General features: G+C 34.0%; 1 protein-coding gene across 1 annotated transcript; it reads right to left on the bottom strand.

The window, feature by feature from the left end:
- Positions 1-62: 62 nt before the first annotated feature.
- On the bottom strand, positions 63-16,223 carry LOC106666829 (cyclic nucleotide-gated cation channel beta-1). Its single transcript, XM_014394306.1, has 16 exons — positions 16,205-16,223; positions 11,594-11,639; positions 11,397-11,529; positions 8,908-9,041; positions 8,300-8,434; positions 6,793-7,052; positions 6,648-6,737; positions 6,393-6,580; positions 4,723-4,864; positions 4,500-4,659; positions 4,264-4,445; positions 4,048-4,211; positions 3,895-3,996; positions 3,729-3,840; positions 3,556-3,669; positions 63-371 (listed from the first exon to the last, which is right to left on the bottom strand). The coding sequence occupies exons 1-16, from the start codon at positions 16,217-16,219 to the stop codon at positions 243-245; spliced, it is 2,106 nt and encodes a 701-aa protein (XP_014249792.1). The 5' UTR covers positions 16,220-16,223; the 3' UTR covers positions 63-242.
- Positions 16,224-16,501: the final 278 nt, after the last annotated feature.

Raw genomic sequence — 16,501 nt, forward strand, 5'->3', positions numbered from 1 at the left:
AAAACGTTTACAAAGATAACTATAACAAAAGTGGGGGAAATCGTGAGTAACAACAAACGTGAATAAACTAGTTTTATTTTGTAAAAGTCATAATTATTTCCTGTTTTGAATAAGTAAAAAAATAAATTAATCATGTATCTATATGGCAACTTAAATATGTGAAGAGACTCGATAGAGAATTTTTGCTAATTGGTCTATCCCAAAAAAGATTTTGATTTGGCCATTAGAGCCTAATGGCCTGCCTATTTGCTCATTTCTCTATGCACAGTCACGTTGCATTGGAATGTCGATTCGTCTTTCTCCAGCCGGTCCTCTCGGTCTAGAAATCCCAGCATACCGAGGTCTAAAGATTGGCACCTTGTTGGCATTTTCTAAAAACAAATTCATCGTGTTATCAAATAACAAAAGTTCAACAGTCATAATCATTGTATAACCATTTCAACATAATTCCACCTTTGTTTAAAGTGGAAATGATAGAGGACGTTTAATTCAACAAATTAGCTCCATTCATCAGTAACAAAAGAATTCAGAAAATGGAACAGTGATTCAGATGCTTGACGGTGACACCTTTTTCCAAATTTAGTTTATTGCTAGTTAATTTTTACAAAAAAATCTCAAACTGACTAACTTATATTTGTGTTTTAAGAAGTTATAAACAAAATCAATTTTATTATGATTTTTCTTCTTTAAAGCAATTTATTAATGTCAAGCTATACTTTTCGAGATTTATATTGCTGTATATTCAAATATTCAACTGATAAATAAGTTGTAAATCATATTTTAATCTATTTTGCTGTCATTCGGTTACTGCGCCAAAATTTCATTTGGCAGATAGTCATAGCATCGGTATACATAATTTGGGAACGAGGGAATTAACAAAGTAGACCAAAATATTATGTCTGCAAGCAAGCTGATAGACATTTTTTGCACTCCCAAAAATCCAAGAACTCAAATTTTTGGGAAAAACAAAAAATAATTTTTTCCATAAAAGTTTCATCTTGTAAAGGCCTCCGATCTACGACACATAATGGCATAAATGTCTCGGCTCCCTTATACAGCTAGGCCCTTATTTAACTCACTTCTAACCGTTGTTGACATAGCTTAAAAAAATTAAATATTCTGCTTTCCAAAGGTTGTATAAATGTCTAATTTGGACAAAATCTAGTGAAGCTATGAATGTTTAAGTGGAATACAGGACAGCGGCGATAAAAATTGCCCACATCGAATCCAGCGAGAAATATGTCTATTTGTATGTTTGCTGTAAAAGATCATGTTAAGTGGCTTTAAATGGTGATTAAGACGAATCCGATTCGTTTTTTATAATTTTTGAAAGCTACTTTACTGGAGGCGTTTTATGGCATTTGTAACTTTATTTATCTAACCTCATTTAGTTCTAATCTTACATATTATTTTCTTATCCTGCTTAAAAAATGAATCGAATGATATTTATGTATATAACAATTAAATTATTTAAAATATTTTTTCTCGATTTCTAAAGCCCATTGGCAAGAATGCTGGGACACGCGTCTAATATTTTTCTACTTAGTATAATTATAGAAAATTGTATAGAAATTGGTGATCTAACGTTCATTGCTTCCCGTTGTAAGTATTGTATAATTTTTTTTCAATTGTAACAATTTTTCAAAATAACTTTTAATGTAAAGCCACTTGGGGAAAGGTATATATCAGAATTCTAGGTCTTGTTGAGACTAACGGATGTTGGACATTTACAGACATCGTTCTTAAGAAATCATAATAAATATAATATAAACAATACATTGAAAATACATAATTTAGTTTTTAAAAGACTAAATTTATAAACAAAAATGGCAATGTAGCATAAATAACTTTTTGTTTTACTTTCGCGTCAATTCAACAGATTGTTCGCCGTTCCCTGTAAAGAATGCAATACCGCAATACGCTAGAGTGTTGTGTGTGAAATTTTCAATTAAAACAAAGAAATTGAGCGAAAACGGAAAGCTAACTATACTGGAAGTTTAATATGTTGATAATAGTCTTAAATTAATAATAAAATGTCAACTCACTTCTTTTTTCATCTATATTTCTTGGTTGTTGTGAACACATCTGGTGTTTAGGGTTTTAATTTCAACAAAAAGAATCAGGTTTGTTTGTATCGCCTATTTATTTATTTGTTCATTTATTCCTCCAGGAATTATTTTTGACCCTAAACATTTCTGAAGAATAAGTAAAGCTCGAAAATGCTTTAAAAAATATGTTTTTGTTGAAATTAAAACCCTACATGTAGGAACTCTTAGTTGATTCAATCCATGCGTACTTTTTTGGTAATTTTAATTCGACGGTGTATTTCCACTATTTTTGATTACCTTGTTGTTGAAGCTCCTTTAGTTACAAAGGCCACAGTAAAATATTTAGAAGTCCGGGGTGCATCGGGAAAAGGCTTCTAAAATCAAAATGACTCTCCTTAGCCTAATTGACCAATATTATGGTGCCTTCGTCGTCTTCTAATATCGGTTTGCCACTCAGTCATGCTACAGGTTTAAGGTAAGGGCTAAGGAAGGTAAGGAGCTTTAAAAAGAGGTAAATATCGGAAGTAAAAGTGCTGAACAACGGAGGAGGTCTTTCCGAATAACAAGCTTCTACACTGGTTGTGAACTAGAAGACTTAATGATAGCGGGAGTAATCCCTATTCGTCTAACGTCCCTGTAGAGAATGTGGATCTACGATCACACGGGTGCCCTTGGTGAAGAGTTGGCAAAAAAGTGAAAAAATTATGTCTCTCATAATTGGAAAAAGAGGTTACTTTTCAATTCGTGCGGTAGATGGACAGCAAGGTTGATACAAATTCGTACTGTCTAAGCATAAAAGGGTACGGAGGTGGTCGACTATTTTTTTACTAAATTATTAACTGGACACAGGATTTTCTCTCGTACCTCAGCTGAATGGAGAAAACAGAAGGCTCGGTAATTTTGGTTTAATCGATGGATGGCGTCCTATACGAACTTGAATGTATGCAGTGGGCACGAGAGATGTTCGAGATAGATTGGGTATGGAAATTGGACACATCATGCCCATTGTTGAATAGGGATGGAGGATTTCATAAAATTGGTCCTGCTATGAAAGAACCGCTCCGGAGTGGGCAGAATTTGTGAATAGTTTGAACTTGGCTTAAATGTCTCAATAGGAAGCTCAATCCTGATGTAATGCACACATTAGTTCCAGGTTTCGCATCGGACTCTAGCTTGTCCTACAGACCCGGAAAAGTAAATGGTTTTTCCAGTTTCGTACATTTTCCTGATTGAAAGGCTAAAATTAAACGTAGGTAAATTTGTACATGTGTTTGATTGGCCATGGAGTTATTCTTCGTGTTAAAATTAGTTTTTCACTTTTTTTTCCGTTTGTACCTATATTCTTTTAGCATGTTGTAAATGGTAGAGTTATTATGTTATACAAAAGTATAAACAGTCTAATCACGCGTTCTTAGTTGAAATATGAAAAGTAAGTGCCACCAGTGGACTTCTACAAGTTATTAGGTTAATCAAATTTGTTTTTGATAAATAAGTTTAATTTTATTACCTCTCTGTAGTGAAAGTCATTGTTAGTTGTATTCAACCTCCTATTTCTTCCCCTCGAACCGCAACGCGATCCGTATTTCAACAGGCGGGCAGGTCCTGAATCCGGTGGTAAAACCTTTAACCAGTTTTAAATTTTGTAGTTAGTTTCACCCAAACATGTATGTTTTTTCGAACCTTCATGACAATAGGTAGAAGTTTTGGCTGTCTACGAGCAGGGTCTGGGTTTTTGATCAACACTTCCGCCCTCGTCCTCCTTTCTCTAGCCAAATTTTGCTTCACCAAATTTCTAAAATTGACGTATTTTAGTTTTTGCTACCAATACAAAAAGCGAAGAATTTACTTAGCCTTTTTCTTTAAAATCTCCTGCGCTGTCGGATGAAACTGTAAGGCCTCGTTTAAATCATCCTTGCTCAAAACGAACAGATTTGAATAACCGTTAGACCTTAAAAAATAAATAGTAACTAATAGTTAGAGACAAGGTAATAAAAATTACCTGACATCAGCAGTTCTTCTGTTCCCTCCAGAAATCGCCAAAAGGGATATTTCTCCAAAAACCGACCCTTCAGTCAATGTTGCCAATATTTCGCAGCCATCGATCCCAGTCACGACTTGCACCTGTCCCGACTTCACTATATACATCTCCTTTCCTACTTCTCCCTTAAAACAAAATCGAATCAAAACAAATTCATCGTGAAACCCAGTTTATTACCTTACGACAAATATAATCACCCGGCAAGTATAAAACTGGTCTTAACTTTAAAACAAGTTCTCTCAACAAAGCTTCGTCGCAGTCTTTAAAAAGCTGAACTTTATTGAGAGTTTGTATATGGACGTTTATGGCTACGTCAGTCTTCATTTTATGCGGTAGAGTGTCCAAGACTCTCGATTCATCTAATAAATAAAATATTTATCCCAGGGTGAATTTTAAATATAAATTCAATTGACCTAAAGTGTGCTGTTGCTGCCATGTGTAGGAAAACCAGGTTTTGACCCTCTCAAGTAGTCTAGGCGGCAAGTTTAATTTTCTCAAATGGTGGAGTGTCTCATCCATAAGCTTTCTGTATTCCGTCTGAGACCTAGTTGCCGTTGCTATTATATCTCTTATCTATAATTAATAAAAGTAATTTGAAAAATTACTGTTTGTTTTGGTTATTGAGCAATCTAGTACCTGGCCTATCAGAATGGCAAAAACGAAGACTCCCATTAGCCACGATGCAGTCATAAAAAGATACTCTGCCTCGTTTTCAGGCCTAGGATTTTTTCCAATAGACGTAGCAGTTTTGACAGCAAAATAAAAACACCGGATGTACCTTTAAATAAGGCTGATTACTTATAAAAAACGAGTGTAAAATGATTCTTATTTAATACGCAATTGATTGGAAAAGTAGTCAATTTAACCACCTCACTTTAATATTTTAGAATGATCTATTTCTTTTAACTATTTAGGTATTTATTATTATAGTTATAAACCTAGGTATAATTACGATAAAAATACTAGTAACGTAGAAGGTGTTTTGACGATTTGTCTGAAGACTTATGATGGGAAGAATTGAATAAGCTGGATGTTGTATGGCCTGGCAGAACCCCACAGTTCCACTCTGTACATCAAACGTGGTCGTAGTAAGTCCTGTATAAAGCTAGTTTAGTGTTGATTGTCAAGGCGAATTTCAGTCCTAGAAGTGTTCATAGTCGCCCAAAGCTTCTATTAATTTTGTCTCTAAAGTGTGGACATTCCACGACAGTCTGCTGTCTACATATAGTCCTAAGTATTTGACTTGAATTAAAGTCGGTATTTCTTTGTTGTGGAAAGCAAGGTACAGGAGCCAAAAACCAAATACTCCGAGCCCATGGGTCTACACAGTATTTGTCAAGCCAAAATCCAAAAATGAGAGATGTACTCAGTTCGATTTGAATAAAGGGGGCCGGGCAGCCACATTAAACTCAAACATCGGTAGCTTAAGGATCGTGCTGCATTGCAAACTAAATTAAACAGATTAGGTTACACGAGTGCAAAACAAGATTACACTCTAATGGGTTCCAGGGCATGCAGTAATAGGTACAGCCCTAAGTATTTGACTTGAATGGAAGTCGGTATATGTTATTGATGTACAATGGAGGTCAAGACTGATTTTTCTACGCGAGCGTACACTGAGTACATTTTTCTTCATTCAGTCTTGCCCTCCACTCTATGCAACAGTCTTCGATAAGGCGTTCTTAAATGTTAGAGGTAGCTTGGATCTGATTCGAGACAGAAGACAAAATTGTGGTGTCGTCAGCGTAGGTGGTATTAGGATGTATAGGTAGATCATCAGCATAAACGTAATAAAGGATGGGACCATGAATGTTCTCTTTTAGGACGCAGATTTGCAAATACAGATATAACAATACTTATCCGACTTCCCAGAACTCGTTGCCGCACGTCACTCTGAACGTTCAGCGATCAGTTAGACAGGATAGGTCCAGATTCCACGATAGGTAATAAGGAGTGGATAGGAAGCGTTTAAGTTTATAAAGTAGACCCGGGTACTTCAGACCATGTCAAAACCTGTGCTAGATCTATGAACGCACTCAAACAATATTCTTTAATCTCTAGAGCAGTTAGTATCGACAACTCAGAAACCTTTTAGATCGTGGATAATGAGGTTGGACGTCAAATAGGTGAGAAGGAATGATAAAGAAATGGATTAATTTTAAGCACCCTTAAAATCCCTTATGCACAAATTTTTATAGCAAACAAATAATTGAGAAACGTATATAATGAAAACTTTTATTCATATCAATGAAATTGAATGTATAGTATATGGTTAAGTTTAAGTTAGTTAAGTACTGAGGACTTACGCGTTTCCTACACCATTGAAGACCCAATGATTCGAGGCGATACCTTCATTCACCGAGACAGCGTAATAAGCGCAAGCGTTCAGATGGACCAGGTATATCATGTACGTCAAAGTCCTTGCAGTTCTAACGATGTAAGGAGACGGAGAGACTTTATCAAAATGGTTAAAAAACTCCCAAAAAGTGTGTATCTAGAAATGAATTTATTTTTGTTAAAGAACATCCTGAACAATTTTGTTATCACTGTTTTATTTTTACCTTAAGTAGTCTAGGTATACGTAGCCAAGGGTATATTGGTCCGTAGTAGAAGTAGAGAAGGTCTAACGGTACTAAAGACATTATGTCCATCTGAAATATGTCATAATTATAATTCTGATATTTTTTTATATATTGAAAGTCTTACGATGAATTCGGTTTTTCGCATGTAATTGCTTCTCGTCAGTTTGACGTCTCTAACCCAGAAGCCGTCTTCCAGGTACATTATCCTCGGTTTGACCAAAGCCATATCGAGGAGATAAAAGGCGTCCATGGAGTAGTCGAGGGCCAACCATGTCACTGTGTTGTCCGGAGTCTGGTAGGGAAAGGTCGTCCTCAGTGGGATGACGAAACAGTTGTAGAGGAAAGAGAGCGTCACCATTGTCAGCCATGTGACATAGAGGCAGCCTAATAAACATAATCATACGACCTTGATCATGATGACCAGAAATAGAAAGTTCCGACACGTCTTCTACATAAAAGTGTAATTGAGTTGTTTTTCCGTCGACAAAAGGTATCATAGCGATAAACGCACGTACGACCTTCGGCCTGCACCCCACGTGGCATCGTCACGCTAAGGTATAATCAATTTAATGGTTGGTTTATTAACTGAGTAAATATGGTTTCCAAATATATTCAAATAGAAGCAATTAAATTTTGATCGAAGTTAATAAATAATTTAAAAAAAGCTTTTTCGAACTATCTAGTACTTTTTTTGAGTCATGAAAGAATGAAATATTATTTGAAATGTACTGCTCTCTATTTTTTCTGGGGATAAAAGTGTATGATGTTTAATTAATCCTAGAAATTTTCCAAATTGATCATGTATGACATATTAGAATCTTTTAAGAGTTTGAAATGAGCTGTACATTGTGGCCCAAAAAAACACTGTATTAGATTGCTTACGTTTTTTAAAGAGTACGGTGTCCCATGACGAATTTGCAAACAGTTTTTGTTCTCAGTAATTGAAGGACGAGAGGTCTGGAAGAAATCCGTCCAGACAATAAAGCAAGGGCAAAGGTGGATGAAACAGTCTTAAGTCAAAAAGAATTTGCCAGAGTGGCTCACTAGGTAGGTTCGTTCAACCTGTTGTTAACATTTGTCAATTATCTGGTTAAAAAAAATACTCCAAACAAACAATAACAAACGCTAGAATACACAAAGTAAAACGGAATTACTAAAAATAAAAATAATATAGGACTAGGGGAAGTAAATGCTTATGATAAGTTTAGGAAATAGACTAACATGGACCTAGACAATTAAATTGAATAAATGATCTTTTCTTAAAATAATGAGAAGGAACCACTACAAATTCAAAACACAAGAAAACTTAATACTACTTGAAATATAAAGTTGAAGAATTACTCATGTGCTCATTACCAACCTTGACATAATAAAAATGTTGTCATGAAGGGAGTCGATGAAGATAGTAAGATGATATCACATAATTCTTAGGATTTCAGAAATAAAAATCTAATGAATTGAAATAAAAAGTTTAAAAAAAGGACGAAAATTACTGTAAAATATTTCAAGTATTGTAAATTAGATGGACACAGTAGCGATTGGAATGGTCGGCATTTTTATATTCTTTTAAAAATGAGTGTGCGTTTTTCATTTCAAACTAAAATTAATTAGACAACTGATATTTACTATACCTTGAGGTTCCACCACAGCACCTGAGGATTCGACGTTATCATCCGAAGACCACTCCTTCGACAAGCTATGCATAATTTGCGACCCGCTCGCCGTACCGCTCGCCGCTGAGCTGACTGCCTTGCAGCTCGTGTCTTCTGCAAAATAAATAAATAAACAAACGTTTCCGGCTGTCGAAAATACAAAATAGGCGAACGGGGCCCCCAAGACCGTTACGGTGGTCGTGGTATCGGCGCCCACGGAAGGTAGATGACTTTCAAATAGTTTGCGCCGAGTCGGCCCTTGAGAGCTTCGCCGGCCTTAAAACGCCGTATTGTGTCCACAAACAGTCAATACGACACTTGACAGCGGGTCAATAAACTTTTCATAAATAATGACACCGCGACTTCTCACTGAAAATCACTCGACGTATAAATTTGTATTTACGATGGCTTTACTTGTTAACTAACTGTTCGGTTATTGAAGTACAAACTGATAACGCTAGTTATATCTATTGATTTTTACCTTGTATAAACTTAATCTATTGATCGAAATATGAGCGTCTAATTCAAAGGAGTTTAATCAACTAGTTAGCACGTCAAATTAGTACAAATATTGTCAAATTCAATACCTGGCTCAGAACTGACCGTCGAAGGCGTTGGCGGTAGTTCAAATCGGTTTCTCACTCTCTGAGTTCTTTCCCTGAATGATCTAGCCAAATGCCTGAATCTTCGTCCTATTAGTTCTTCACGTTCGCTGTAAATCCTGTGTTAACGAATAATTAAGCGTTTAAACGTGTACGCACATATTCAAAACTATCCACTAATGCTTTTGTTCTTACAGACTGTTAAATAATTAATCCTTAAGATATTTAACGTTTCATCCAACTATTCAGAGATATTTCATCTTTTGACCTTAACCAGTAAAGTTTTTACTACATGCATTGACCTAAATTTTGTATATATGAATAATGTAATTGTGCTGGCACGCTCAAGAATATTTTTCGCCGCGTCATCAAAGAAATATGACAGCAATGATCATGCAAACGTTTTTATTTCTCTTCATTAAGAACTATTTTTTGAAACTGCCATAAATTAAACGGTTCATAAGGGATGGTATTTGGTTGAGTTTGGTTGGTTTGTGGAAAAAAAAATCGACCATGATTTAGTGCAAAGTGATCTATGGATGAAGTCCAATCTAGCCGCAGTCAGAGTGCGTGAGTAAATAAATATATCAGAATATGTACGAATTTGAGTGTCTATTTGCATATATGTATGGTAAATGTCCTAATAAAATCAAATTTGATGGAAGAATGAACGAAGGAAGAAATATAGTTATACTTAAAAAGTCCCGCAAATTTGGACAGAGAGTGAGAGAGGGAAAGATGGAGAAAGAGAGAGATAGGCAGTTAGCAACATTACATAGATAGACGAACAGACGGATAGACGGAAAGTATGAAAGAAAATGATTCAGGAGTAGACTGAGAGAAGAAAGAGAGTATTAACAAAACAAATAAAAATGGAGAGAGCGAGAGATAGATAAATAGAAAGAGATAGATAGTTAGATAGATAGATAGATAGAGATAGATAGATACATAGATAGATAGATAGATAGATAGATAGATAGAGAGAGAGAGAGAGAGAGATAGATAGATAGATAGATAGAGATAGAGAGATAGATAGATAGATAGATAGATAGATAGAGAGAGAGAGAGAGAGAGAGAGAGAGTGAGAGAGAGAGAAAGAGTAAGATAGAAACAGATAGAGAAAAATATAAAGTGAAAGAATGAACGAAAGTGTGTATGTGTGCGTGTCTGTGCGTGCTTGTGGGTCCTGATGTAGAATAAAGCTCCGATTTTCATTTGACATATTGTTATTAGCCTGCCTGGTGTCGTTGATGATTGTTCTTAAAGTAACCAAAAAGGCATTTTCTCATCATTAAAAACCATTAACCAGCTTTACTTTACTTATTACTTCATTTATCAAATAATTTTTGTTTGAAGAAAATTTCAAACGGATTGTAGCATTTTTATGGAGACATTGTGCTATAGACAAATTTTCTTGAAAGTCTGCCAATGATATACTGAAAAATGTCTTTTTTTGTTGGCTCATTTTAGATGTGACTTTTAAATTTAGATTTTAGATTACTAACACAAATAGAAAAGTCGTATTTCTCTGCGAAAGTTTTTACAGCACGTCTCAACCATAGCAAACCGTTCAGATAATTTGCCAGCCTTTTTAGAGGATAAATGATTTTAAAGATCTTAACAATCACTCACCCTTCGAAATTTTAAGTTGAGAAATTGTCACTTTGTAAATAATTAACATATAAAATTTTAAATATTTTTCATATATGTTGTGATTGTATACTTTCTTGAGTTTTTCTGATCTTTTAAGTATCATTTTATGTACTTCTTCCAAATTTTGTTGAACATAAAAATTCAAGTTCATATATATTATATTATTGTTTGTTGTAGATGTTGGGTTTTGGTCGGCGAGTCGGTGAATTCATGTTGAACCGGTACATGGCCACTACTGGGTCTGTCTTCACTCGTGGGTTTTTTTATTTGAGTTATTCAAACACATTTCAGCTTTGCGCCGTTTTCAGTGAGAAACTGTCTGTCCTTTTGTCCGAGTACGATTTACATAGGACGGACCCAATAATATATAAACCGTACTCGTACAAAATGACCGACAGTTTCTCACTGAAGATGGCGTAATGCCGAAACGCGTTTGAATAACTCAAACAAAAAACCCGCTAGTGAAGACAGACCCAGTAGTGGCCTTGTGCCGGTTCAACATTATTGTTTGTTATTATCCTTTGATTTTATTGAATAGAAGAGTTGGGATAAATGTTTCGTTTGGACTTTTTCATTTACATTGCAGTAAAGTAATACCTGTCATACATGGAGCTTAACGTCCAATGGCCAGTTGGTTGTCAAGGAATGGTCAAACTACAATGTTTTCTAAATTATTCTCAATTAAAATTTCATGGGCTATCCCGGGGTTATAACCGATGTGGTAAAATAAGTAGGAACTTGGCCACTGCGGTCCCTTTTCCTATATTATACATCAAAAATTTTTGCCCAACATTAAACGATTAATCATTTTATTATTTTACCTTTGCAAATGTTCGTCTTCTATGGACGCGTTGGGAGATAGGGCGCTATTGTTCGAACTCTGGGCATCCTTGGTGCTTCCATTTTCCACAAATGTTTCTTCTACGGCCGTTGTCATCTCTTCCAGTCCGCTTTCTTGAAATGAGAATGGAAATCGATCCAATAAATTATTACGGCTAAAACGAACCTTGTATCTTACCCAGGTCATGTCGTTGGCCATTTTCTTTCGGAGGCGACTGCATCATCTAGTGACAACCAATATAAATTAGAAACAATAATACTGAAGTATCAAGTAGAATATCAATTTTATTTTTATTTTGAACGGTAAAATATCGTAATGATTATTTTTGGCGACATTTTATTTTTGCCTGTACGGATTTCGAATAATTGTGGATTTGACAATAGCGGACGTGGTCTCCGACAACGGTGCAGACGAGGGCGACGAATCCGCCGGCTCAATAGATTCTTAAATCAGATGGAGATAATGATGGGATTGTCGCGAATGTCAAGGTGCGTTTGAAAATCAATTTGCCACCAGAGCGTCTTTCCATTGAAAAGACCTCTTCTTAAAGGCCCCCAAGACGGATCCATCTACGACATCTCTTCCTTGAACGTTTTCCCAGAAGAAACCGCATAGTTTTTTTTCTTTTCAAAGTTTTTCATTTCTGACTTTTATGCACGACACCAGTGATGAATAATTTGACCCGAGATAAATTTAAGTGGTGTGTCAAGGAAGGTCAGTGTCGAAAACCATCGGTTTATCATTACAGCAGAAAGGAATAGTCACAGTCCGGTAACGGATCTGGCATTGTGAAAATAATAGGACAATGACGTCTGTCTGGATAAAAAGGGTTTCCTCGGGGCACGTAACATCTCGCTTTGTTGACAATTATCCGTTGATATTTCTTGAATGTGTTCGAGCATTTAACGGTCGGGCCATCTCGCAAAATTAACGTTTCGCACGAACAAAGACGTAATCATGAAAGAAAAAAAACTGTCATTACTCAATATAAGAGTGGGTGTATGATGGATAGCTTTTGATTAATTTTCTTCTAATTGGTATCTTGCCCTCTATTTAAAAGATTATAAATCACAACAGGTATTCTGCTGAAGGGGTCATTAGCCTCATGAGGACAGCAAGGATTATATGCATTTTTGAAAATTGAACATTTGCTATTCGTAATAAAATCATAAATAGTTAGATAATTCATACTATTTATTATTACCATATTTACGATTACCTCTATATTTGGCTAAATAAATTTATTTTTTGTTAAGTTTATTAGGTTTTATGCATTTCCTCTTCTTTTGATTTCTATCTTTTTCATTTCATTATGTTTTACTTATCTGTTACATTCTCGCACTCTCTTTTTCTTTTTTAATTTACCCTATCTCTTTTCCCTCCTTTACGCTCTAACTAACACTCCACTCTCTATTCACATAATAACTCGAATCTCATTCAGATAATAAGATTAATAACTGAATAATATAATAAGAATCTCTTTTTTACCTATATTTAAAGCCTTTTTTCTTTCTCTCACACTATCTTTCTATTTGAATATCTATAAACTCTATTTATTTTCGCTTTTTCTTTTCCAAATTCTTCAATCCAACAACCTTTATTCTCTATCTTTCCTTATCTCTCTTTCTCATTTTTCACACTCCTTCTAACCCTTTTCCTATATTTATCGTTCAATATCGTTTTGCGAACTCTCGCTGCTTCACACTCTACTTTCCATCTTTTGTGAAAACACGAATCTCGTCTAGACAAGTATAGATAGATAGATAGATAGAGCGAGATATAACAGATATATGTGTGTATATATATACACATATATATACAGATTCCTCCTATATCTATATTTCTCACTCTCTACCACTCACACTTCTTTCAACAATGCTGTAATCTCTTCCAACCTACTGTTATTATTCTATTACTTATTTTCGCTAATATTTTAATTTAGCTAATATCTTCATTCTACTCAGACACTTTCACCCTCTCTCTCTCTCACACTCACTCTCTCTCTTTTCTCCCTTCCTTTCTCTATCAGATATACACGCACATTTTTTTTGTCTGACAATATTTCTAATATCTTTTTCCCTTTTTACTTTCTATATTTGATTCCACGTTTACAATATACCTCGCTCTCTCACATTTTCATAAATATCCTAATGTCTTTACGTATCAATTATCTGATTTCCCTCTCCGTTTTCTTTCCCTTTTCTTTCTCTCTCTCTCACACGCGCGCGCGCGCACACGCACACGCACACGCACACGCACGCACGCACGCACACAAAAACACACCCGCACCCCAAAATTTTAATTTCTTAATAAATCTTTTTCTATATCGATCACTGATATTGAGCTATAAATCTTTATGACTCTGTCCTTTTCTTTTATTTGTCCTTACACTTGATTTGTGACATAGGATATCAAAAAGAAAGCTTCCATTTAAAAAATCACTTTCAACATGCAAAACTATCTGAACATTAGAATAAGAAGGTATGTGATGTTTTACAGTTACACCTCAATTCATAGCATTTTATTAATTAAAATTACAAAAAAAAGGGTTGGTTTTATTTTTTGCTCTGAACACCAATTTATTTTGTCTTGGAAATTTTTCTGTGAAGCAACTTGACTGTATTCCAAATTTTAATATATATATTAAAAATTTACTTCAAAGATTTTTACAGTTATATTATAGATACCATTAATAGTATTATTACACACAATTAATTACCAATATTAAATATTTATGTTTTAATTTTTAGTGAAGTTGTATCCTTTTTGAAAGAAAAAATATAATTAAGTAGGTTTTGTATGAAATTGATTTATAAATATAAATTTTCAGTCTGTTCAAGTTAAAAAGAGATTTTTGTAAAGGAACGATAATATAATTGAAGTTCAAAGTTTTTCATAATCATATGAATAAAATGGCAAAAGTGTAATGCAGATATTGGGATTTTGGCCACATCTCAACTACTCACTCGGAGTCACCAGGTCGAGCCCAATGACCTGACTTTGAACCGTCTCTCAGTGTCAGATTTGGCCGGAATGGATGATAAAGGACCCTTTTGTCTACAAATACTTTCTGTTATCCGTTTAAGATCGCATTGTATCCCTTTGCTCCAGTCGATAATGATTTCCTGATCTGATTATTGTTCTGTCGGCGCGCGGTGGCCTTTTCATTATAAAACATTCGATAAAAAATTCGATTATAAAACAAAAACACCATATACTCAACTTATAATTACTTTTGCAAACCCCCCCAACTTCAAATTTTGACTGGTGTCAATGTATTCGTTTTAAAATCTTATCAAATTAAGTAAAAGAATTTTGTTAGGTGATACGAATAGACAATTAGTCATAAATGACGAAAAACTATGTTTTAATCGTTAATTAAGTTTGTAATAATGGGTATCACGATACTTTGGCTAAAAACAAAGAATAAGTGTTTTTTTTAAGAATTATCAAACTCATTAAAAAATATAAGTGATTAAAATTTTCTATATAAAAAATAACGTTCATCTTCCTTGACCTAGGTTAAAAACGTTAGACAAAGAATTAAAAAAAATCTATTTCTTACTGTAATAAACCAGATTATTATTAATCTACTTGGATACAATATTATTTTCTTATTCTGTCTTGTGATTAGTTACTCATAAATTGGAAAAAATAATTAATATTTTTGTTGAAATTTTAGAAAAAAATTGGGTTTCATTAAAAAGAAGAGGTTTATTTAAGTTTGAACATTATTGGTAAATCTTTGATATTTAATCAAACAACGGAAAAGTAATTTACAAGTTATTTAATTTATTTTTATTTTTAGTTCTTGAAAATATATAAGTCAAAACATTGGTAGAGATGTAGGATTAACAGTTATGTTCAACATTATTGGTCATGATTAACATTATGTGAAGAGTAAAGTAATTCACAGGAGGATTTAAAGTTCAACTACCCGTTGGGGTCAGAATCCCTTTTTAGAACCTAGATAATTTAAGATCTTCCAACTGTAATTAGAAAGAAAGGAATATAAATCTAAATTGTATAGCCAATAGATGCATTGTAACTACTGTCAAATGTTACTTAATTTAACTTATAGGATTATTTAGACTAATTTAGTTTCTTTAAATGATTGTAATTGTTAAGAGATGTTGAAGCAGCACTACCAAATTTTGACTTATTTGAGTTTTATTTCAAAAAATTATAAAATCAAAATAGAAAATGTAATTTTAATCCTTGAAAGGAGTGTAGCCTATCAACAATTATAAAATATCTATGTCTACAGTCATTGACAATTTAACCAAATAGCAAAAAATGATGATGAATTTTGGCTTTTGTATTTGTTGATGATGTTTTTCTGATCAGTGTCCCGTTTTTACCTAGCTAAAGTTTGTACAAAATATAGCACAGATAATAAATAGAAAGCCTAAATAAATTGACAATAACCTGCGTTTTCTATTTGTTTTGACATAATTCCAATTATTCACAAAAGTCATAATTGGTAGCATTAAGCTATTGTATAAAAAATATGTATTTTAGATTAATCTATTAGCTTAATTATGTAATTTTATTGTCGTGAAAAATAATAATTTCGCGTTACTAGGTCAGTAAGCAACTACTGCCTATCACATTTTCTTCTTTGTACTAAGCGCAACAAATTTAGGCATAATTTCAAGAATTAAAAGTGGCTTTGTTCTTTTAATGGAAGGTTCGTTTTTAAATCATAACGATTTAGGTTGTATTTATTCTGTATATGTGGATATACAGAAGAAAACCATGATATACATATGTTGTAGAGCATCTTACCTCTGCCTCCATCATGACCGTTCCCATGACTACTTATTCGGTCGATACAGGACAAGCGCATACCGTTATCGATACATCGTTAGCAAAGTAAATAGATCGATTGGTCCATATAAAAAACTGAATTATTATTTGAAAACTTTATTTTTGACAATCTAGATTGATAATTTGTTGTTGTGGCAGTACAAGATTATTTCCAATAATGTTACAAGCAGTGGCACGGGGTCAATAGCTCTTCGGCCAGTTTATAACGGTTTTTCTAAAACTGTAAACATACGCTGATAGTGTTTAATGAAACCC

This window comes from Cimex lectularius, unplaced genomic scaffold, assembly GCF_000648675.2.
Source record: "Cimex lectularius strain Harlan isolate CLEC.00 unplaced genomic scaffold, Clec_2.1 scaffold2, whole genome shotgun sequence".
NCBI classification, from domain to species: Eukaryota; Metazoa; Arthropoda; class Insecta; order Hemiptera; family Cimicidae; genus Cimex; species Cimex lectularius.